Below are 26,299 nucleotides of genomic sequence, written 5' to 3'. Positions count from 1 at the left end.
ATATTAATCAAACATTTCAACGGTTTATTATTTATTCTGGTTTACAGAAGCTTAAACGTGTGTTAGCTAGTACAAATATTTTTCACTAAAAGAAGTAAGACAAACTGCTGAAAAAACACCCCTGCAATTGTATAATAATGAATAAAGGTCTTACAGATATAATCTTTCTCTTACTAAACACATTGAATATGCCACTAAGGATCCCTATTTGTTCAAAGTATATTAACAACAAAAATTTGAATATAATTGGCAATTACAAATTGCTAAAAAGTCAGCTTACTGTAATTTTATTACTAATTCCAATAATAAACCTGGAAACTGCTGGAAAATAGTAAATTTCGAAAGAAACTACACACGATCCAATTCGGTACAACCTGATCTACCTCCAGACGAAATAAATCAATTTTTTACTACAATTGCAGAGAATATAATTACATCTCTTCCCACTGTTAATGTCGATGTCCTTTTCAATTACAGAAATTATCCTTCTCCGGGCAAGTCCTTTTTTTCGTCCCATTGTGAAAGAAGAGGTCTCTCAAATAATAAAGTCTCTTAGTAATTCTTATTGTAGGGACGTTCCCGAAATTAATAGCAAAATTTTAAAAGAAACTTACCAAGTAGTTACCCTACCTTTTACTTATCTTATTAATGTAATTCTATCAACTAGAGTATTTCCAAAAGTACTAAAGTACTACCATTTTAAAAAAAAAGGTGATTCCTCAAAAACTGACAATTACAGACCCATAAGCGTTGTTTCTACTTTTGGCAAAGTGATTAAAAAGGTTAGCAAACAACAATTTTATTCCTATTTTGAGTCAAATAATTAATTTAGTAGCTCAAAATATGGATTCAGAAGTGCTCGTTTTACTAAGAACGCGGTATTTATTGTTGTGCAAAATTTCTCTTTGCGACTTGTCGAAGGCTTTTGATTGCGTTTCATACGACATTTTTCTCCACAAATTAAATTATTGTAGAATCACAGGTATCCCTCTTAAGCTTATAACTTCTTATCTATGTGACAAACACCAGGCGGTAGTGTCTAAAAGTCATCTCTTCGATTTTCTATCCGTAAAACATGGAATCCCACTAGGTTCGGTCCTAGAACCTCTTTTGTTTATTATTTATGTCAACGATTTGCCTAAATTCATATCTACGTACAAAACCATGCAATTCGCAAATGATACGACACACGTTATATCAGGAAAAAATAATGATGATTTAAAAATGTCTAATAAGGAACTTTCTACTAAACCTAGTTCATGGTTTGTTTCAAACAAACTAAAACTTTACTCTGATAAAACGCAAAATTTGGTTATATCTGCAAGTAATTTACACAATGATTCAGATAACAAAGAGATTGTTAAACTACTGGGCATAACCATAGATAATCGACTCAACTGGTCAACCCGTATCTCACAACTGAAGAAAAAGTTATCAAGTTCATTATTTGTTATTCACCAACTAGCAATGGTTGTCAACTTTAAAACATTAAAAAATGACATATTTTTCGTTATTCCACTTTCACCTAAACTATGGTGTAATGATATGGGGCACTTCAACAAATGCACTTCAAATTTTTAGAATGCAAAAGAAAACTGTCAGGATTTTAGCAGGGGTTAATTATCTAGAACACTGCCGACCTTTCTTTGTTAAATTCAAAATTATGCCGCTACCTACTCTGTTGATATTTCAAGTTCTAACTGAAATTCAGAGAAAACGTGCCCATTTAATAAAGCAGTCTGTTGTCCATGTTCACAATACGCGAAACTGTCACTAAAATTTAAGTCTTTCAAAAAAAAATTAATTCTTAACTATAACTAATTCTTAATGATAACTATTACAATATTTTACGAAAAAGTAATAAACAGCTAAGCTGTAATAGTTTCGATCAAGTTATAAAAAAATATCTTCTAAAACATTTTTTTTACTACTCAGAAAAAATATATGACTCATTGTACAACATCCACGTAACTTTGCCATAAATGTTTTCTGTTTAATGTGTTTTTGTTTGTATATAAATATGTAAGTTGCACTTTTTTTACACTATGTCTTTTTTTTTGACTTGCTACAAATAATATTTCTATCGCTATCTGTTATGTAGTTAAATAAATACTCTACTCTACTCTGCTCTACTACTAATAGTAAAGCACAGCATAAATTAAGAACCAGAGAATGATACTTTTAGTTTCGCAGTCATCTGATTTAACACTTCTGGTAATAAACAAACACTGAGCACTGAGCTGTAGATATAATCTGTTTTAATATTAGTTGTTACTCCACCATACATGGCTCTCACAATCTTCACATAATTACCAGAACCTTCTTAAAACAGTAGTATATGTCGCAATAGTTATAACTTATCCTGTACATGTACAATTAGTATTTTATATAATTATTTCAGCAGACTTTTGTATTTAGCTAATTAATATATTTTGACTTACTTCTAGGAAAGTGTTATAACATTTTTTAAACGCTTATCCCATAAACACAAATGAATACTTATCATTTTACCAATTATTTGATTTTCTTTTTGTTCACGGTATCTAATCCAATTTTATTTTTTGCGTCGGAAAATGCTTTTACCCCAATTTTTCTAATTTAATCAAAAGATGTTCTAATCGAATGTACATCGTGAAAGGACAGAAGTATCAAGTCAAACATTCCCACTATAGCTGATTAAGAATTGTTATAAAGACAATTTAAACCATGTAGTCTCTAGAAACTCTAATAACCAACTTATGTATGAAATACTACCAAATGTACAATATAAATATAAATCGATGTATATATATATATACAGGGTATTGGTAACTAAAGGTCAAACAGAAATACAAACAGCCATTTCAAAGATGATCATGAATCAAGATTCCGAACTAATGCCAGAGATAAATGTAGATGAGATTTGACAAGCGTTAAGAAAAATGAAAAATAACAAAGCCCCAGCTGAGGATGGACTTGTAATAGAATCTATCGTAAATGGAGGGGATATGCTATTTTATATTAAGGAAACTGTTAAATCTATGTTTGCAGCAAGGAGAGGTGCATAAAGAATAAAACAATGCTATAATAATTTTTTGCATAAAAAAGGAGATAGAACGGACCTAGAAAATTATAGACGTATCAGCGTGTTGAACCACATATACAAGCTCTTCACTAGGTAAGTGACATCAAGATTGGAGAAAAAATTAGATTTCTACCAACCGAGAGAGCAGGCAGGATTCCGTTCAAATTATGGTTCCAATGATCACCTCCATATAGTAAAGACACTCATTCAAAAATTTATAAATATTTTAGAATACAGCAAACTTCTTGTCCTCACTTTCATAGATTTTCATAAAGCGTTTGACACGAGCGAATGAGAGAGCCTTTTAGAAGCAATGAATGAAAGCAGAATTGGCCATAGGTATAGTGAACTTATTTACAATATTTACAAAGATGCTACTATGAGTGTTAAGATACACGATAAAACCCGAACAATAAAACTAAAACGTGGGATAAGGCAAAGAGATACATTGTCACCGAAATTGTTCATAACGGCATTAGAGTATGCCTTTAAGATGATCAATTGTGACCACAGAGGAGTAGCAATAGACGGCGAAAAGCTAAACCATCTCCGTTTCGCAGATGGTATTGTACTTATCACAGATAATTTGGGAGAAGCCACAGATATGTTAAATGAATTAGACTTGGGCCTCAAAATGAACTTAACCAAATTTAAGTTTGACAAATATGATCCCCAATAACCATTTAATTATTCAAGACAAAGTGCTAGAATTGATGGAGAAATATACGTATTTGTGTCATGAAATAAGAATCAGCAGGGATAACCAAACATGGGAAATCCACACACGAATTACTGTAACGTAGGTAACCTTTAGAAAACTGCGAGACATACCTACTTAGGGCCAACATACCAATTAGCTTCAAAAGAAAAGTATTTGACCATTGCGTATTACCGGTCATGACCTATGGGCGGAAACTATGACTTTAAAAAAGACTACGGCTTCGAAATTGAAAGTGGCACAGGGACAAATGACGGTATATGCTGGGAGTGACGTTTCGGGACCGAATATGAAACGAAGATCTGCGAAAAAGGACAAGTATGTTGTGGAACGCATAACGGAACTGAAATGGAACTGGGCAGGCCATGTAGCGAGAATGCACACTCACGATGGACGAGCAAAATTACAAAATGGAGGCCAAAAGCAGACAAAGAAGACCACCTACATGTTGGGCTGACGACATCAGGCGTATCACCAAAAATTTACAACAAAGAGCACAAAATCATAAAGAAGGGATTATTTAGAAAAGCGCCACATACTTTAGGGGGTAATTCTGCCCGAAAAAATATTTACAATTTATTATATACACGTTCGTCCGTAAACCCTTCGTTTCCGAGGTACCGAGTGTTGAACTTTTTCTTACAAACTAACGATTTATTTACTGCTTTGTAACCGTTCAAAATATCTGTTTTTGTATTTGAAATATCTAGATATTTAGATAATTAGCGCGACAAAAAGCGCGCAATAAGTACCTCCTAAAACTCACCAAATTTCACTATGATATCTCAACCAGTTTCAAAGCAATAAATAAATCGCCAGTTTTTAAGAATTTCAACACGCCGTATCTAGAAAACGAATCATTTGCGGACGTTTGTTTATACAGGGTGGTCCTTAAGTAATTGTACAAAAAGAAACAGTAGATTCTACACTTTAAAATATTACGATTTAAGCCAAATTGCTTTAATAAAATGTTGATATTAAGAAAGATACAGGGTGTTAAAGTGCAAATTTCAAATTTTATTTTTCGCTATAACTTTCACGTTTGTAAACATTTATGTATAAAAATTTACAACTAGGTACTTTTAAATATGAAAAATTATAATTTGATGCGCACTTTGATGTAAGTGATAGAGGGCGCCACATATGCCACATACGTGGTATAACTTTGCACTTAACTTTTTTGCTCTTTAAGTTACTTATATTTGGGATAAAAAATATTAAAGATACATTAGTTTAACAAAAAAAAGGTATACTTGGTATAAACTTCAAAACTCAACAGTTTTCGAGATAATCGCATTTTACAAATCAGCTGCTTAACTCTGATTTAAGGCAATTACTCCAGGCAACGAAGATAAAATAGACAAAAACATTCATACTTCTGAATTTTGGTATAAACCACCTTTAACTAAAGTTAATAGTTAACGAAATATTAAATAAAATAAATATATCAGCAGGATAATTAATAATAGGATTTGACAAAATAACAGAATAATAGGATTTTACATCAAACATTTTAAGTTTTATGTTAAATTAATGTCATAATCAAAGCATTTTGTTTACAAACCAAATTAAGAAATAGTTAAACTAAATAACATAATTTTTTGTCAAAGTACATGTTCGATATGTCCACCATTTTCTTTAATTCATTTGTCAATATATTCCATAAAAGATCGTCTCATATTAAATAGCATCATTGGTTCTAAATAAACTGCTGCAGTATTTCTTCCTGCCTTCCTATAATTGGTTGCGAATGTTTATGGGATTCTTATAGACACGTTGTTTTAACGTGCCCCATACACCAAAATCAAGCGGATTAAAGTCTGGGCTACGTGGTGGCTATAATGTATAAGGGATGAATATATTCTTTTGGATACATCTTATGGTATATTATGAAACTACATCTTATTTGTCGCAGATGTTAAATAATGTACTAAACTGGGATGTATCTCGTTCATTGGTTACTTATATACACATGGAATAACCTATCGATGACATTACTTATTTATATAATTACGTTAAAGCTTACGAGTAACTATAATTACATGTCGAACAAATGGACTATTATGATTTACTAACGAACTAATATTATGCTGAACTAAATTGCCTGTGTGTTTACTGTATTTATAACAATAGCGGTTATTAGGCCAACGATGATGTTTTTGTAATAATGCTAAGTCTTTAAGGTTATATTTGTAGCAAAAGTATTATGAAACAAGACACATATGTGTTATTCAATACCTGTGCTCTAGTTTCCATTTGTCCTAATAAAAATGGATAAACAATTTAAAAATGAATAATAACTATTTTTTTCAATTTTTTTATGAATTAAATAGTTATAGCAATATCTCACCACATTGTCAAGGAATATGACTACCACGACCAATCCAACCTTCAGAAAAGTTGTATTTAAGTATGTTCTAACTGCCTTCTCTCTAGTATGTGGTGGTGTACCATCTTGCATAAACCACATATTTTGCGTTTTCAGCATTTTACAATGGAGAAAAAGTAATACAACGTCATTATAGAAACTTAGGAAGCGACAGAAAAGGGAAATTATAAACATGATGACGACCAACGTCTGAATGCGGACACGGCACCTAAAGAAGAAGATGAAGAATCTTTTCTCCAATAAGACATTTAGCACCCATAATAAAGCATTTTGTGATGTTATATTATCGTCTTTGAGTTGTTTTAATAAGAATAAACTATGAATTATGCTTATCTACAAGTATTCAGTGCTTTACCGCATAAATATCAAACTAAGAAGTATTATGCAGCTGACTTATAAAATGCGATTATCTCGAAAACGGTTGAATTTTCAGGTTACTAACAAGTATACCCTTTCTTTGTAAAAATAATGTATCTTTAATATTTCTTAACAGAAATAGAGCTAACTTAAATAGCAAAAAAGCCCTCTATTAGTTACATTAAAGTATGTATAAAATTATAATTTATCCTACTTAAAAGCATCCAACTGTAAATTTTTGTCCAAAAATGTATCTATCTTAATATCAACAATTTATAAAAGCAAGTTGGCTTAAATCGTAATATTTTAAAGTGCAGAATCTACGGTTTCTGTTTGTACAATTACTTAAGGACCACCCTGTATAAAAAACTAATAATACTTTTTTATATGCAGAACTATAATAATTGTGCCGCAAATTCACTAATAATATATTTCTTGACTTTCTCGTAATTTTTTAAAAAACTATAGGACTATTTGATTAAATTTAGTTTTGCTTACTGTAGTAGCGACTAAAAATAGGTAAAAATATTCACAGTACAAATACCTCTTTCTGGTAAATTTAATTTTATCGGTATTTCAATAAAATCTTAAAATAAAACATTTGCGTTCCTCGAATTGCTTTAGAATCGTTTTTCTATCTCATTTTCCATTATCTGTCTTTCTAGAGCGCCCCTTACGTCATGTTGAAAGAAACTAGTGAAAAACTGTCCGGAAACGCACAATTCGAGGGGTACGCAGTCGACTTGATCCACGAGATATCCAGAGTATTGGGCTTTAACTACACCATCAGATTGGTGCCAGATGGGAGACACGGATCGTTGAATCGAGAGACCAAAGAATGGGACGGACTTATCAGGGAATTGCTGGATCAAAAGGCGGATTTGGCGATAGCGGACCTTACGATTACGTATGACAGGTGAGCAATGTTCGTTTCAAAATATAGGATATAAGTTTATAAAAGGGAGATAAAAATTTATATAACGTACGCAAAGAGTAACGTAATCTGATAATATTTCGACAGGTTTACAAAAGAGGTTTTCTAAACATAATATCTTTGAATAAATAAAATTATAGAGAATTAATTACTGTATTGCTTAAGAATAATCGACAAGACATGGCGAAAAAGTCTGGCAATAAAAGTCGAAAGGAATAAACTTAAAATTATGAAATTTGGGGATACTAAATGGCATTATATTTTGCATGCTTTACAAGATAACCCAAGTTTGTATGACGTCATTGTTTCCAGTATCGCCGCTATCTTGATTTTTTTAATAACAACGTAAGTTAAGTGACATGTCAAAGAAAAGCTTATTTCCCCTTTTCAAAAATGATAATAACTTAACGCAATAAAAAATAATTAACCAAATAACTAAATAAACTGTGTTAAAAATATTCAATTGAACTGAATTACATTAAAGTGGTGTGTTAACAATGTGTTATCTCTAATTAACGCACATATGCTATGAAATTGACGGTAGCTCTTTAACATAAGACAAAAATATTAGTAGGCATCGAGACAGTAAACAACACCATTATTATTTATCTATCTAGAAACTATCAAAAATGAATATTTAAAATTATTACCAACAGACTTTAAAAAGTAAAAAAGTAATGGCAAATTTATCAGAAAAAGAAAGAATTCAAGTACTCATATTAGTTGGATTTGGTGATCGGGAACGAAGGTATAAAGAAACAAGTCATCTTTTTAACGATTTAAACCCCCCTCCTATAAGTAGACCAACAGTCTTCTTTGTCAACCATTTTCCATCCACTCCTGAATGTAGGTCTCTCCCAATTGCTTCCATCTTTCTCTATCTTGCGCCAATCTAATCCACTGTTTGCCTGCCACTGCTCTTATGTCATCTACCCATCTTTTTTGAGGTCTTCCCATGCTTCTTGTCGTCCTTGGTCTTCATTCTAGAATTCTCCGTGTCCACCTGTTGTCATTATATCGGGCTACGTGACCTGCCCAGCGCCATTTCATTTTTGCAATTTCTTCCACAATTTCCCTAATCTTTGTTCTACGTCTTATCTCGGTGTTTCTAATCTTGTCTCTTAGTGATATTCCAAGCATGATTCGTTCCATTGCTCTTTGCGTTGTTTCAAATTTTTTAGCAGATTTTTTGGTAAGGGCTACTGTCTCCAAGCCGTAAGTACAAACTGGTAGTATGCATGTGTTATACACCTTTTTCTTTGAGTTTACAGGAATGGAGGTGTTTTTCAAGATTTAGGTTATTTTGCCGAAAGCGCCCCATGCCAGTTGTGTTCTTTTAATTTCAGCATCTTGATTTGGTTTTCCTAGTTTGATAACATGAGACTAGATATACATAATGTTCAACATTTTCTATGGTATGATTTTGTATTGTTATATTTGTCTGGTCTCGACTCAGTATTTTTGTTTTGCTGTAGTTCATTGTTAAGCCTACCGCTCTTGAAACTGCATTTAATTGTTGTAACATATCATTTAATTCTTGAATATTATTGGCTATTAAAACTATGTCATCTGCGAATCGAAAGTCGTTTAAGTATGGTCCGTCGACGTGGATACCCTTATTGTTCCATTCTAGTTTCTTAAAAATGTCTTCTAGAGCAAGGGTAAATAGTTTTGGGAGAGATGGTGTCTCCTTGTCTTACTCCCCTTTGTAGTCTTATGGGATTAGTTTTTGTGCTTTCGTCCAGCTTTATCTGCATGGTGGCATTTTCATATATATTTTTAATTATGTTAGTGTATCTTGAATCTATACGTGCATTTTCTAGAGATTCAAGCACTGCCCATAATTCGATGAAATCGAATACTTTATGGAAATCGAAGAACGCCATATGAATTGGAACATTATACTCGGTGCATTTTTCTATCAGTGTTCTTACGGTGTGGAAGTGGTCTGTGGTACTAAAAAAATGTTTTCTGAATCCAGCCTGCTCGATAGGTTGATAGAAATCGAGCTTATGTGTTAGGCGGTTGGTTATGATTTCAGTTAGTAATTTATACAGATGTGAGAGTAAGGATATTGGTCGGTAATTCTCGATGTTTGCTTTGTCTCCTTTCTTGAATAGTAAAATGACTTCGGAGTTGTACAATTCTTGAGGAATCTTTTCTTCATCAATTACTTTATTAAATAAAATATTTAATACCTGTTCTATTTTTCTTCCTCCGATCTTCAACATTTCGACTGTAATTTTATCCTCTCCCGGACATTTATTCGTTTTTAGTTGATTTAGGGCCATTTTTATTTCATAGGCGGTTATGTCCGGTATTTCTTCTGAGCCGGTGTTAATTGTTGTGTTAATTGCCATTGTTGTGGTTGTGTATTTGCCGAGTATAATTTAGTGTAGAATTTTTCAATGGCCTCGCTTATTTCCTTTCTGTCTCGGACGGTGACGTTTTTCTCATTTTTTATTTCTATGATTTTTCTTGTGCCGTTTGAGATTTTTGCTTTGAGTACTTTCATATTGCAGTTATCTTGTATTATATTTTTTATTATATCGTTAGTATATAGTATATGATCGTTCCTAATTTCTTTCTTCACGCTTTTGTTTAAAATTTTGAAGCTGTCCGAAGTTCGATCTGTTCTGTTTCGTCTTTCTTTTAGTAATTTAATTGTATTAGGTTGAAGTTTAGATGTTTTGGCTGTTTTCGTGTTTGAGCATATTTTCTTAATCGATGTTGTTACAGTTACTTTTATTTTATTGGCTAGTCCGTTTATATCCATTTGTCTTAGTGTCTCTACTGATTTTAGTCTTGTGCTTAACTCTTTTTGGTATTCCGTTTGATTTTGAAATAGGACATCGGTGGTTGGGTATCGTTCTCGTTTAATAAGTTTGTTTCGTTCTACTCTCATCTGTATTTTAATATTCGCTCTAACCAATCTATGGTCACTTCCGGTATAGAATTTGTTTAGGACTGTCACGTCGGTGCATATGTTTTTGTTATTGGAGAGTATATAGTCTATTTCGTTCTTAGTTTTCTTGTCTGGGCTGATCCATGTCCATTTACGTTGTTTAGATTTTTTAAAGAAAGTGTTGAGACAAAATAAATTTTCATTATTTAAGTAGTTGTACAACATCTCACCCCTTCCGTTCCTGACCAACAGTAAATAAAATAATACAGAAATTTAATGAAACTGGGCGAAATAGGCTTTTCTTTGACGCATCACTCAAACTATGTTACTATTTAATAAAAATATAATTAATGACTTCTTCTACGTTCACACCTTTGATTTAACCCCAAAAAATACCTAAAAATACCCTAAAAACATGAGATAAATGATCACTTACTGTTCTTCCGTTTTATCTATCTTCGGGAAATTAAACCCCATTTTCAATTTCATGGGCCATTTAAAAGCAGAGATATCAAAACCGCGAATCCAACGATGCCCTTTATGAACTTGTGCATTATCATTCTATGCAGGAAACTATCAGACTTCCGTCTTTGTTCTCGTTTCTATTGCAGTTGCCACCAGTTCGGGTTTGTTTTAATAAAAATACACTAAAGGGATATTTGTACCTGGCTTTTACAATGGAATTTTAAACGTAAGGGAAATTATGTTCCGATATCGTATCTAGATTAGATTTCTATTTAAAACCGATATTCAAGTTATCGCACAATCGAAGTTACTGAATAAATTTAAGAATAAAAATTGGTTTTTAAATGTTTATTAAATAATTACCAAAGCCTTGTAATTCAGTACATCTTTAACTCGATTATAGTAGGCGCCAGGCGCTACAGGAAGATTCAGCGCAAATCCTTAGTTTCGTGCAGATTGGATCCGAGCGCCTTGCTCATATTTATCCACACTGTTAGTACCGCAGCGGTAACTATTCGGTGCCTTTAATAATTATATATAAGCATAATCACGCCACTGTCCACTTCTTCGGATACAGTCGGCACACGTCATATGCGCGAAGTTGGATCTTCCCATGTGGCGTTTACAGTATCATTATTATCGTTGCCCCATTATCTTTGTCTTCATCCCTATGAGGGATTAGCTTCCTAAATTACACTCCTCGATAAGTTTCTTTCTATCTTGGGTCATACTAATACCCATAAGCTTTACCTAAATGTGTCTTCCCCCATTGGACTTTTTTTAGAGGTGGAAATGCTATAGAGCGTTTCACGTTAAGAAAATAACATTAGGCTCATGGAGATCAGTGTTGCCAAAACTCTCAGGCATGCGGTTTACTAGATTGTCGATATATTTTTCGAATTTCCATTTTCAATTAACATTTAACTGTAAAGTCAGAACAACTGAAGAACCACAAAGCCTTCATATCATTATGTAGTCTCAGAGAAGGACATAAAATCGCTGACATACGCACACCGTATTATTTTAAGTTGCAATTAGTAATTAGATATACGCATTCCAAGCGGTCCGTTTATTTGCTTTTAAATCTTTAATAGCCGGCAAAGTGCATGATTTGACTAAGCAATATTTTCTACTGATTTCTATGATTCATAGTATATGATATTCTTACCGAAAAACAAATAAACTGTCGTTACTATAATTAAAATAAGATAAAATAAAATAATCTTTTGTAAATACTATTTATTTAATTAAAATCATTTTCCCTACTTTTCATCTCTTGTTTCGAATGGACACTTTTGGTTAATTACGTTGAAAAACAATTATTTAATTCATGTCTGTGAAAACGAAAATACAAATTATACAACCCTGAATCGTGCTTGTGTTTATCGTGGCATCGCTGCGCTTCTATCGTCCATAAAAAATACATGGCCCTATCTCCGCAATGTTATTTTCTTAACGTGGAACGCTGTATAGGGTATATCCTTCAGAGTATGGATTATATGTGCCGCATGCTCCCCTGACCAGTCACATACCAACTAAAACCTCCTTCGGACAAGGCACCCCCGGAATAGTTTAATCGGTGAACGAAACCTTGGTATGACTTGTACAGTCTGGAAATTCGAGAAAAAAACTGAAAAAAGATTCTTATTTTATAGTGATAAGAATCACTTAAAATAACAGGCAGAAACAACGCAGTACTGTAAAGAAACAAAAATATGAGACGGTCAAAAGTGCAGGTGTATGTGATCTGACAAGGAAGAATGTAAAAATAAGAGAATGAGTGCATGAGGTCATATAAATATCTCACGTAATATAATTATAGATGTGACTGTAAAGGTGAGGTCTATTTTCTCGTGCGACCGGGCTATAAGGGGACCATGACCATACTATATGTAATTTGTTACCTCATCCACCGTGTTCTTGTATCCTTGCTCTTTCTAGTGTATCTTTTTTCTTTATTATTTGCATGGTTAGGTCGACGGTAACATGGTAGGCTTCTTTGTTCTGCATCGCTTTTTGTATCAAACTTGTCTATTAAGCCACAATCTATACACAAATTATTTTTTGTCTTTTTTATTCTACACGATCTGAGGGAGCCATGGCCGGTATTAAATTATACGACTTGGCAAACTCTCGTACAAAAGTACGGACGTAGGAATTTTACTTCGAAGAGAGACTTATGGTTCCTGGTTAGTGATCCAATTACATCGGCATATTGCCGTAACTTTAAAAGTAATGTAGACATTTCGATTTTTCGATTTTTACGAATATGGAAATTACTGATTTTTAAAAATAATACTCTCTGTCAAGTTTATTTAATAACCAAATTTGTTACACTATTTGGGATTGCACAAACCTGTTGAATTTGTGAAATTAGTCAGATAACATTAGATAATATTGAAGATTCATTAGAGTTAATAATTATGAGCAATTAATAATTATCAACTCTCTTGCAAACAAAAAATGATGTAAACAGGAGATTTTTAGGGACTACAAATAGAATATATTAATATCTTATAACAGCAGCAGCAAAGGATCGCCTGTTTTATGCATATCGTAATGGAAAGTGTATGAATCAGCTGTAAAAATCAGTTTTATAAGGTACCTGAAAGAGTCAGTAATTTTCTTCAAGACAAAAATGTTTCAATTAACTCGTTTACTGGCCACGTTGAATCTGTGGGACACTTAATGGCACGTAAATAAACATGGTGGTTACCTATTATCAACGGTCATTGAAGGGTATGTTGATGAATCTGTATCACACAGTACAGAAATTGCTAAAAAAATGATTAGAACGTGTTGCAGTGTACACTTTCACCAGACTTGTTACCACATACATCAACGGCAGTTATGTCCAATTTAATCGGCAGAATCTGGCAGAAAAAAATTTATCTATAACGCAAAACATCATTAATTCAATGAATATGTCCTAATTGTACTTTGGTTATAAAGAAAAAATAATTGTTGTATGATAAATATTTTAAAATTAAATATCTACCTTTACTTATGTGTTTATATTCCAGAGGAAAAAATAATTTCATAAAAAGTGATATTATTTTGTTACCTGTCTACAGAGATAAAATGTAAAACGTCTGTCACGTTACAGGAAAATATTTTTACATTTATAATGGGACAAATAAGGACTGTTTTATCTTAGAGAACAATAGGATTGAAAGCTCAAAAAAATCTTTGTGTGTTATTATTTTTAATAAGCTCCCTAACAATGTAAAACTGAAATATACTGGAATGTTTTTAAACAAAGAAAAAATAAAAATGATGCTTTTAGAGAGATGTTTTTTTATGACGTAAATAAATATTTCCTTTGTAGTTTTAATTAAACTTTAATTTATTGTGTAAGCTATTTTTTTGTGGCATTTTAAGTAAGATACTATTTTATTGAGAATAAACCACAATTGAAGGTTAAAATTTAGTTTTTTAGCAATGTATATTTATGAATTATTCTATACAAACTATGTTTGTCAGAAAGAAAATAAAGAATTTAAAATAAGTTTATTGACGTTTCAATTTCCACTTCGGAAATCCGAAGTGGAAGGGATTTTGCATAAAAGTAATCTAAATTTTAGAAACTTGTCTTTATCTAATTTTGGCCAGTAAAGTATCTAAACTGACATTTTGATTGTTTTCACGCATTCGATACAAAATATTACTAATTTCAAATTTTTCTCCATCAGATAAGTCAACGCTCCTTGAATGCTTACGAGTTGTTTTCTTGTTTTCGTGATACTCAGTCACAGTAAGATCTTCTTCAGAATCTCTACAGTTTTTAGCTTACTTTCACTTATCCCGAGTGCATCACAAACGCGTTGATTTATACACTAATAATGACTTTAAAGGTCCACCATTGTCTCTTTTCATGGTAAAATATTTATGCACATTTGCAATGAATTCATCAATATCTAACTTAAGTCTAGGCATGACGGTCACTTGAAACTCTTCTTCTTCTTAAAGTGCCTATCCGTTCCGGATGTTGGCGATCATCACGGCTATCTTTACTTTATTTATTGCAGCGCGGAACAGTTCAGTGGTAGTCGTGTTATACCACTTTCGTAAATTTTGAAGCCAGGAAATGCGTCTTCTTCCCGGTCCTCTCTTACCATTTACTTTCCTTTGGAGAATCAGCTGGAGAAGGCCGTAACGTTCTTGATTTCTCATTACATGTCCTAGATATTCCAACTTTTTAGTTTTGACGGACATGAGAATTTCACATTCTTTCCCCATTCTATTCTATGCAGGACCTCCACATTAGTAACTCTGTCAACCCAGGATATACGTAAGATGCGCCTATAACACCACATTTCGAAAGCTTCGAGCCGATTCATACATGCAACAGTCAGTGTCCATGCTTCCAGTCCGTAGAGCAGAACTGTGAATATGTAGCAGTTCAATAGACGGCATTTTGTTTTTAATGATATGTCTCGACTGTTGAAAATGGTTCTCATTCTAACGAATGCTGCTTTTGCTTTTATTATTCGCTGTTTAATTTCTGTTGAGTGGTCCCATTGGCTATTTAAATTGGTGCCTAGATATGTATATTGCTCGACTCTTTTGATATTCTGTTGGTTGATTGTAAGTTGAGCGTTTAGTATTGGTTTTTTACTAATTGTCATAAATTTGGTTTTCTTTATGTTAAGAGCTAGTCCGTATCTGTTGCTGACTTCTGTTATGCGATTTGTTAATATCTGTAAGTCATTCAGATTATCGGCAAAAACTATAGTGTCATCTGCATATATAATGTTATTCAACCATTCACCGTTTATTAGTATTCCTTTCGCACAACCGTCTAAAGCTTCCTTAAATACCCATTCAGAATAAATGTTGAACAACAATGGAGACAAAATACAGCCCTGTCATACTCCACGTTCTATTGCAATTTTATCAGTTAACTGGTCTTCTATTTTGATTTTGGCCGTTTGATTGTAGTAAATGTTTCTGATAATTCTAAGATCTTTGTTGTCAATTCCAATTTCTTGCATTAGAGTCATTAATTTGTCATGTTTTACTCTGTCAAATGCCTTCTGGTAATCTATAAAGCATACGTATATGTCACAATTCACATCCCTGCATCTCTGAAATAGCACCTGTACAGCAAAAAGGGCCTCCCGTGTTCCCAGAGCATCACGAAATCCGAATTGTGTTCTTGTTAGTTGTTCCTCACATTTTGTATATATTCTTTTGTGAATGACCTTTAGAAATGTTTTAAGTAAATGGCTCATAAGGCTTATAATTCTATACTCTTCGCACTTTCTCGCATTGGGTTTTTTTGGAAGATTTATAAAAGTTGACACTAACCACTCTTAGGGAACCACGCCCGTATCATATATACTGTTAAATATATTTGTCAACCATTTTATGCCATCATAGTCCATAAGTTTTAAGAATCTGAGTGAAAATTATCAGGGCCTACTGCTTTACCATCTTTGGTGCTTTTGATGGCATATTTTACTTCTTCGACTGTAAATGGTGGTCCAGATTCGCAATTGGTGTTTGTTGTAATACCAGTGTTACTTCGTATATCTTCAAAAGTTTTTTCTACGTATTTAATCCAAATATCTCTTTTATGCTCTATTTCCAGTACTATGTTTCCCTGATTATATGTCAGGAATCCAGTGTTCTTGTGTTTATATAAGCCTGCCGCTTCTTTAATCTTTTTATGGAGGTTAAATGAATCATGTTTTTGTTGTAATGACTCTATCTCTGTGTAATGACTTAAAACTACATGTTTGAATTACAATATACTGAGTTTAGATCAATATGACAGAAACTTTTAAACTGTTGTGATTGAGAGGTAAAAGATAATATAACCGCTTACGAAGATCCTAAACACATTGAGCAAATTAGCTTAATGAGCATTAGAAATGCCGATTGTAATTTAATTATGTTTAATAAAAAGTTTAGAAATGGTTGGAAACCGTACATAAACAAATTAAAATGTTTCCCACAATTATCTTATTTTTATTACAAGTATTTTCATTTGAAAATAAAAAGTTAAATATATTTACCAAAACCTTAACTTTAACTCGTAATCACAGACGTCTTAAAAACAGTATACTCTAACAGACATATGGTCAATCTAACCACCACTATTTAAATTGACAAATAATAGTACTATTTAAATTGACAGTAATATTTTAGTACTTTGCATATCTACTTTGAATATAAATTATCCTTAGCCCGGTAGTATTTATTTCAAAAAAAAAAAATAAACAAGTAGGTGAAATAAATTTACGTTAAATAACATTATGCACGAATACTATTTATTAAAAAAAATGTAACAAAATATGCAAAACTATGAACAACTGGTTAATGACACATAGATTTATTTTATACCTAAAATTTAGCAAAGTATTAAACATTATGGAGAACTCCAGTGCAGTTTACCGTGCCATTTACTACAACGAAAGGTTTTCTGCGAATTCCATTAATCGTTTGGAGGTGTAAGTTGGTTGAATATACTGTATGTTAGTGGTTTGTTAATAACACCTGAATAATCCTAGCTTGTCCTGTCATATTCTGCATATTAAGAAAGTACTTCTGATGTATTTCTGGAAATATTTTTTCACAGTGAAATTATATGTTATACAGGGTGTTTCAAAAAGGTACGTCCTAAATTAAGTCACGCATTCCGGAGACAAAAATCAATTGATTGAATTAAACTTACCTTAGTACAAAAGTGTACACAAAAAAAGTTACAGGCCTTTGAAGTTACAATATAAAAATTGTTTTTTTGTATTATCTCCTGAACTACTTGACATTTTGTAATAAAAATGGACACATTACTTTCTTGTTCTGAAAGGATTTTTCATAACAAAGAAACAACAAAATCTAAGAGCACAGAAAAATTTTAAGAGGGGTGTGCAGCACTAAATCCCTCCAAACTTTTGAGTACGTTCAAATCAAATGAATTTTGTGGCATCATTAGTTTAACACATTATTTTTAAAAAAATTTTGCCTCTTGTGACTTTTTTGAAAAACTAGTTTTTTTCTAGTTGGCCATAAAATTATAATTAGTTTCTACGGATACAATAATTACAAACAGTTCCATCAATAATAGTCAATAATTTGAAGCTATCATTTATTGTGTGAATAAGATTAATATTAAAAATTTTGATATTACAATGGCCTACACATTTCAGGAAATGGCAGATATGCATTTAACTTTGGGTAAGTTGGATCAGATTAAATTATATATATATATATATATATATATATATATATATATATATATATATATATATATATATATTCTTTTTTTGTCATATGCAGTTGCCTCTTCTAAGTCTCTTGCCGCTAATGCTTCATCAATATCGTTGCGCCAACTTCGCCGTGGTCGTCCTCTCTTTCTTCTTTCAGGGGGATCCATTCCAGTACTCTCCTAGGCCATCTGTACTCTGGCATTCTTTTAACATGTCCGAACCAGATTAATTGTTTCCTTTCTATGTCATCATTTATATTTCGCTCCATTTTCATTTCGTGTCTTATTTGTTCGTTTCTAACTCTCTTCAGTTTCGATCTACCGCAGCTTCGTCTCAGATAATCCATTTCTGTCGTCATAAGTTTGTTTCTATTAGCTTTGGTGATGTCCCATACTTCCGAACCGTAAAGTGTAATACTTTGCACTATACTACCGTAAATATGTTTTTTGGTTTCTCGTCGAATTGTTGTTTGCCAGAGAAGAGATTTTAAGGCATGGGTCGCTGCTCTGCCCTTGTTTATCGACCCCCAAATATTTGCAGGATTGCTCGCCTTTGATTTTGTCGTCTTCTAAGACTAGGTCACATATTTTATCTATTCCCACTGAAAGATATTCATGTTTAGACCTGCCACCTCATATTCTTCTTGCAGTTTTCTAACCATATAGCTAAGATCGTAGCTGTCTTCGGCAATTAGTACCTGGTCATCCGCAAAAAAGTGTATATAGCGTGTTTTCTTTCACCGTTATTCCCATTTTTCTACATTTTTTTACCCATTTCACTAAGGATATGTCCAAATATATTTTAAATAAGGTGGGTGACAGACAGAAGCCTTGTCTTAGTCCCTTTGTTGTTTGAAAAGGAGAGGTGTGATTTCTTGTCCCATTTTAATTCTTTCAAAGTTTTGTTCGTAGTATTTTCGTCAGATTAAATTATGATTTCAATAAACTATCGGGAATATCGTAGGTGAATGTCAAGGAAATAGTACAGCAGTCGCAAGGCGTTATGCAGTAAAATACCCCAGTCGAAATACACCCAATAGACGATTATTTCTGACCATTGATCATCGTTTACGGGAAACGGGTACATTCCAACCGCAAGTTGCTGGCAATAGTGGTCGTCAGACATTTTAGAAATCATTGAAGAAGTCCGTGGAACAAGTACAAGGTTAATAGCTGCTTAACTAAATGTTCCTCACGTAAGGGTTTGGAGGCGTTTGAAGGATCAGCTGCTTAAACTCTATCACTTATCAACGGTTCAAGAGTTATTGGTTGAAGATTATCCTAAAAGGATTGGATTTTGCGAATGGTTGTTAGTGGAAAACACTCGAAATGTTAATTTTATTAGAAATATTTTGTTTAACCACGAGGCTACCTTCAGTAGAAATGGAATAACAAACCATCACAACGAGCACATTTGGGCCTACGAAAATACTCACGCCAAAAAAAACGACTCATCACCAAAGGACTTTCAAAGTTAATGTTTGGGCAGGAATTGTGGATAACAATCCAATAGGCCCAGTATTTCTGCCCAACAATTTAAATGGTGATAATTATTTGCAGTTCTTGGCAAACGATTTACAAGAGTATTAGGAAGAAGTGAATATTGCAATAAGGCAAAATATGTGATTTCTACAAGATGGCGCTCCACCGCATTACAATAATAAAGTCCGGGAATACCGGCAGTATCGTGGTCGGTGGATTGGAAGGAGTCGTGAAGCACCTATTTCTTGGTCACCGAGAAGTCCAGGTCTTACCTCCTTGGACTTTTGCTTTTGGAGGTTAATGAAAGAGAAAGTGTATTCTGTAACAATAGAGGAAGAACAACAATTGAGGGTTAGAATAATTGAAGCTGCGAATCAATTTCGTCAGAAAAATATGATTTTTCAGCGCATTCAGATTTCCTCATTAAAACGATACCGAATGTGTATTGAAGAAAATGGGGTCATATTGAACATTTATTGTAATATTATATTTATAGAGGTTATAGACATTTTTTGTACTTGTTAATTCATTTAAGCCATTTATTTAGTTGCACGTAATTTTTTAAAGGTTAATGAAAAGGGCCGTAACTCAATAAAAACTGTTTTTTGAAAAAAGTGATAAGAGATAGAAAAGTTTTAAAAATAATGTGTTAAACTAATGGTGCCACAAAATTTATTTGATTTGAATGTACTCAAAAGTTTGGGGGATTTAGCACACCTCTTTTAAATTATTTCTGTGCGCTTAAATTTTGTTTTTTATTTTGTATGAAAAATGCTTTCAGAACAAGAAAGTAACGTGTCCATTTTTATTACAAAATGTCAAGTAGTTTGGGAGATAATGCAAAAAAATACTGGGCTGCAACTTTTTTTGTGTACACTTTTGTACTAAGGTAAGTAAGTTGAATTCGATCTATTTATTTTTGTTCCCGGAATGCGTGATTTAATTAATGACATACCTTCTTGAAACACCCTGTATAATAATATATTAACTTTCAATAATAAAAAAACAATTATTATATTAAATTAAACGTATATTAAAAAAACATTGATATACCAGTTTCATAATTTATCTGAAATAACATCTCTTTCATGCCCCATTTCATTGCGGACGTAGAGAGCAAGCTGTCGATTTCACGATGCCTTTCATGAACTTGGGCATTAGCATTCTCTACAGGAAACCCATCAAGCAACCGCCAAATTTGTTCTCTTTCCTGTCGCCATTGTCGCTCGATGTCTGGATTTATATGGCCACGGCTTATCTCGGGGTCTCCGTTTTGCTGTTTATTCTGGCCAGGTGAGTATAACGAACTTATTAAAAGTGCTTTAAGGCCTTTCGGGGCAAAGCTCCATACATTGTTTTGTAATTTATCGAATATAGGATTACCATGGTTTATACCGCTCTAAATTGTTGAATATGAATATATCCTAAAACCAACAGAAATGCGATGAAGCCTTTTCATTTTTTACTGCTCGGTTGTTTGAAATTTATTAATGTTTTCAGAGAACTTACATTTTATGCTTATTTCAATAGCTGAGGTTAATAAAATCCTCTGTTTTTATTGTAAAATTTTTGATCATTTATTATAACTAGACTTCGGCAAATATGCATATTGCATATTTTGCATATTGTGCATATTTTATGCAAATATTTCATATTTTGGCATATTTGTATAAAAGTTTGCATAAAGTGCATAAAAGTTCAGATTTTTATACTGTATTTGAAAATTTTTAAACATACCAATTTATTTCAATTCTTGTATAAAATTTTGTAGTCATTTTAATCAAGAAATGATCTAAGTACGTAATCTCTACAGGTACAAAACATTTACAATTTCAAAGAAGATCAATTTAAGTAGCCCTCAACATTCTTAGAAAGTCTCGGTCACTGAGGCATTCAGTTATTGGATAATCGCTAAGGGTTCGCTCATTTGCATTTTATGATCTAATCCCCAAATCTATCTACAATTTATTGTATCTTAACAGCAGGTAAACGGCTAATAGTTTTGTTCCTAATTTAGGGATTTTCCAAAATCTCCCAGTTTATTGAATTAGGTACCTAAACATTTCTAATTTGATGCTCAGATTTGTAAATCATTTTTGTTTTGATATTCAAAGCGTAAACACTCGTTGTGCGTAACAAAAAGGAAGATTGTGATTTTATAATGCCTAAAACAACCAGTGCTTCAACTTGGATTAAACCTTATAAAGAGCTGTCTATGGATATGGGAAAAATCTACTGTTCAGTCTGTGGCAAAATTGTAAGTATCTAATATTTTCTATTAAATATCTAATATTTCATACATACAGGGTGTTTCCAAATGACACTTACAACGTTTGACTGTAGATACTTCTCGAAAAATTGAACAAAACGATATAGTTAATGAGGGGTCAAACTTATTTACTTTTCGAGATACAGGGTGTTAAAATTAAAAAAAATTAAATTCTTTTAGTTAATAACAACAATAACTTTAAAACCAATAAACGTATTTACTTGAAATTTAGTACTCGTAGGTTGTTTTTAAATGAAAAATAGCTTCCTTTAGTGAGAAAAAATTGTCCATGGTACAAAACAATGGTGTGTATTTAGAAAAATTTTTCACCTTTACTTTTTTTTATGAAGTCAGCTATTCTAAAACACAATTATTTTTATTGTATGTAATTGAATTAACAAAAAAAAAACTTTTGTTGAATTTTAAAATAAGTTATATGATGTACTAATGGTTAGTAACAAAAACTAATTTGTGGATTAATACTGCATTTAAAACACTTAGCGAGTGTTTTTTTTTCCAAACCAGTTATTTGATTAACCAAAAACACCTTGTATATTTTTATATTTTAAAGGTTGGGTTAAAATAAAGGTTTTTATTTTTATTTATAGATAGCATGTGAGAAGAAATTTCAGATAGACCAACATGTGAGAACTGCTTCACACATTGCAAAAAAAGGAAAAATAGGAGGAAAACATCAAACTTCAATGGCTAAATGTTTCCAATCTACTTCAAAAAAATTAGATGAGCAAGAAACTTTTAATGAAGACTTGTGTCGCGCATTAGTGTCTGAAAACATACCGCTTTCAAAATTAGCAAATGTAAATTTTAGTTCGTTTCTAAAAAATATTGCAAACTTAATGTTCCAAGTGATCGGTCTCTAAGAAGAAATAATGTGAACGGGCTATACTCGTCGGTGTTAATTAATATTAAGGAAGAAATTGCAGATAATTATTTTTACATATCTGTAGACGAAACCACTGATTCCTCAGGAAAGTATATTGCTCATTTATTGATTGGTGTTCTTAAAGAAGATACCTTACCAAAATCTCATCTTATTTCATGCCAGCAACTTGAGAAAACAAATGCTTTAACAATTTCGCGTTTTATACAAGAAACATTAGCAACTTTTTTTCTTCCGACAACTATTTCTTCTAATAAATTACTGCTTATTTTATCGGATGCTGCTCCTTATATGGTAAAAGCAGGACAAAATTTAAAAATATTTTTCCCAGATTTAATACATGTTACTTGTGTAGCGCATGGATTAAACAGAGTTGCAGAGGAAATACGAAAAAAGTTTCCTCTTGTAAATACCATGATATCCAGTGTCAAAAAAGTATTTCTTAAATCTCCTATAAGAATTCAACTTTATAAAGAAATGCTACCTAACATTCCTCTTCCACCACAACCTATTTTAACGCGATGGGGAACATGCTTAGAAGCAGCTAATTTTTTTATGCAGATCATTTTGTTAAAATAAAGAACATAATTGATACGTTAACAGATGAAAGTTCCCAATCTCTTTTGGATTCTAAACAAACTTTTCAGAGTAACTTGCTTCAACAAGAACTTTCATTTATAAAATCAAATTTTAGTTTTGTTCAAAAAACAATTACTCAGTTAGAATCACCAAAACTGTCATTGTTCGAAAGTACGGCATTAATAAAAGAATTTGCGTCATGTTGTCGGAACGTTAGAGGTAATATTGGAAAAGATATTTTAAAAAAATTTGAAGCTACTATGGAAAAAAATAAAGGTTTCCATATTCTTTCTGAAGTAGTCAGTGTTCTAGCTGGAAATATTTCGGAAACAATTAATTTAGAACCAAATGTTTTGGTTAGTTTGAAAAATGCTCCCGTTACATCAGTTGATGTTGAACGAAGTTTTTCCATATATAAATATATGTACTCAGACAGAAGCCACAAGTTTTTGTTAGAAAATTTTGAACACCACTTGGTCATTTATTGTTACCATAATTCTAAATAAGTTTATTCATACTTAAAAATGATGTAGTTACTTAAAATAAATGTAAATCTTAATGAATAGTAGGAAATATTTAGTTATGTACACTTTTTTTTAAATAAAATTGTTACTATTTTACGATTTTTTTATTTATTTGTATGCATATTTTGTAAAATATTTGCATATTTTCGGGTAAACACGTGCATATTTATGCGCATATTTTCTACATTTTTATTTGCATATTTGCCGAAGTCTAATTATAACATTAAGTGTTTTTGAGATAACAGCTATACTCGGTTCTCTGGCCCAGTTGAAACTGTCTGATAAATAAAGAAATTACCAGACATATAATGCATAAAGAAAATATGTATTATGTAAAGAAAATATATTACGATGCGTGGAGAAAATATAAAAAAGCAAAATAAAGGGTAGTAGGAGTATGGAAGGAAGATGAATATCTGGGATATTGCAGAATCTATTAGAAAATTTATTGCAGAATCCCTTACATATTATAATAATATAATATGCTTTAATCTATGTTGTTACATATATGTGGAAGGAGATAAGTTGCATAATAAACAAAAGATGTGGAAGGAAAAAGAATTATGTCATTTGCAATATCATCTTTTATGCACTGGTTTAGTAAAGTTTTAACTAATATATGTATATATTAATTTTTTGTTTTTATTTTTGACAGGTCAGTTTTTAAATTACTTTATATTGTAAATAAATGTTAATAGATTCACCCCGTACGAGTGGCAGAACCCTCATCCGTGCAACCCGAACCCCGATCATTTGGAGAACCAATTCACGTTGTTCAACTGCATGTGGTTCGCCATCGGTTCCCTGATGCAGCAAGGATGTGACTTTTTACCCAAGTAAGCCTACATTTTATTACTTACTTAAGAAACTGTTCTATGGTTGCAGGTTCAGCCCCTACGAGTGGGACAACCCGCATCCATGCGACAGTGTACCGGTAGTACTCGAGAATCAATTCACTTTGTTGAACTCCCTCTGGTTCACCGTAGGTACTCTGATGCAGCAAGGCTCCGATATTGCTCCAAAGTAAGTTTTCCAAATTTAAAAAAGTATATATTGAATTGTAGACGTTTTCGTATATTTCCGGTTGATTGACTGTTCAAAAATTGTTTTCTGTTTTGTTGGGGAACGTCCCGAAAAGGTCGCGTTTGCCATTCTCGATGAGTTACATTGTCGTAATTAGCTACGACAGCTAAAAGCATTGAAATTGGTACGTTTAACCTTACCTAATATGCTTCTGTTTGTTTGTAAACAGTCCAAAATCTATTTTTTTTGTATGATATTTTCATCCAAAATGTGTACAAAAGCAACTTAAATAAGTTGCATAACGATTTTGCACACGACTAAACATATAAAGAATGGTGTTGCAAACGGAGATGCCGGTACAATGCTGATTGAACTGGCAAGTAAATCTAATCAAAGAAGTGTAAAAGTATTGAACAACACTTGCTACAGTACCATTAACAATAGATAATGGAATATTTTATTAGCTTGTAACTTTATAAGGATGATCAAACTCTAAAAAAATCAGTTACCTTAAGTTTAACTAAACCAACAGTATCCGAATATTCTATAGACAATGTGAAAGAAGCTCTAAAGAATATAAAAACTGCACAAGGAGCATGATAATAGCTGAACTTATCACATATAATTATGTGAAGTTAAATTAATGTTATTAAGTATTGTCAACAAACGTTTGAGGGTAAGAAACGATATTTTAAGAGTAAGTAATGGATTACTAAGTCTAATCAACAAAAAAATCATTCTCGAGCTGAGAAAAGTGCAGTGGTTTTCTAAAACGTAATTAAACGTATTAAAGGACTAACTTGTCTGGTACATATGTGTATGGTTTAGAAGGTACATGGAGATCAACAGTGATGGAATACGACTGAACAAATTAGTAGAGTACTCTTCGCAGACATTAGTGTTTTCTATAATACAGGCTGTTTTATTCAGTTGACAGGTGTGAGAAAAATTTATAACTGGTAATATGGAAAGAAGAAAATACGCCAATGATCGATGATTGAGTTATATAATTTGGAAAAAGTACAAAATTTAAAGAAACTTAAGTATTGGAAGATAATGCTCTACTCAAAAAACATTTTCGTCAGTTCCAGTAACCATAATGACCAAGGTACTGGTCAAAAACATGGAATTTATAGCTTGAGTCAAACTTTAAATGGGATAATTGGATAACTTGCTTTGTCATTATATGTAAATATCTTCATATTATATGTAAGTATCATCATTGGCTTTTACAACTCTTCGTGAGTTTTTGCCGCGTTTACTATTGCCTTCCATTGATTCCGATCCTGTGCTATTATTTCCCATGGCCTTACTTCCATCTTCTCCAGGTCTTCCCTGACTGCGTCTTTCCACCTTTTTCTAGGTCTTCCTGTCGATCTTCTACCATCTGGTCTTTCCCAAAACATATTGCTAATCAGTCTGTCGTCATCACTCCGTACCACGTGGCCTGCCCATCTTAATCTATTGGCTTTTATG

At 32.3% G+C, this 26,299-nt stretch overlaps 1 protein-coding gene across 3 annotated transcripts in view; it reads left to right on the top strand.

Moving 5' to 3' along the window:
* The window catches only part of KaiR1D (Kainate-type ionotropic glutamate receptor subunit 1D), a 362,951-nt gene that overhangs the window by 273,117 nt on the left and 63,535 nt on the right, over positions 1-26,299 (top strand). For 2 of the 3 annotated variants that reach the window (XM_072520792.1, XM_072520790.1), the window contains 3 exons: positions 7,194-7,444; positions 20,641-20,820; positions 24,686-24,823. In XM_072520792.1, the coding sequence (XP_072376893.1) occupies positions 7,194-7,444; positions 20,641-20,820; positions 24,686-24,823 (569 nt within the window). Of the gene's footprint in view, positions 1-7,193; positions 7,445-20,640; positions 20,821-24,498; positions 24,637-24,685; positions 24,824-26,299 lie in introns of all 3 variants that reach the window. The other variant, XM_072520791.1, reaches the window with a different exon arrangement.

This window comes from Diabrotica undecimpunctata, chromosome 1, assembly GCF_040954645.1.
Source record: "Diabrotica undecimpunctata isolate CICGRU chromosome 1, icDiaUnde3, whole genome shotgun sequence".
Lineage (NCBI taxonomy): Eukaryota > Metazoa > Arthropoda > Insecta > Coleoptera > Chrysomelidae > Diabrotica > Diabrotica undecimpunctata.
The sequence above is the reverse complement of the archived record's forward strand: the minus strand, read 5'-3'. Positions and strand labels throughout refer to the sequence as shown.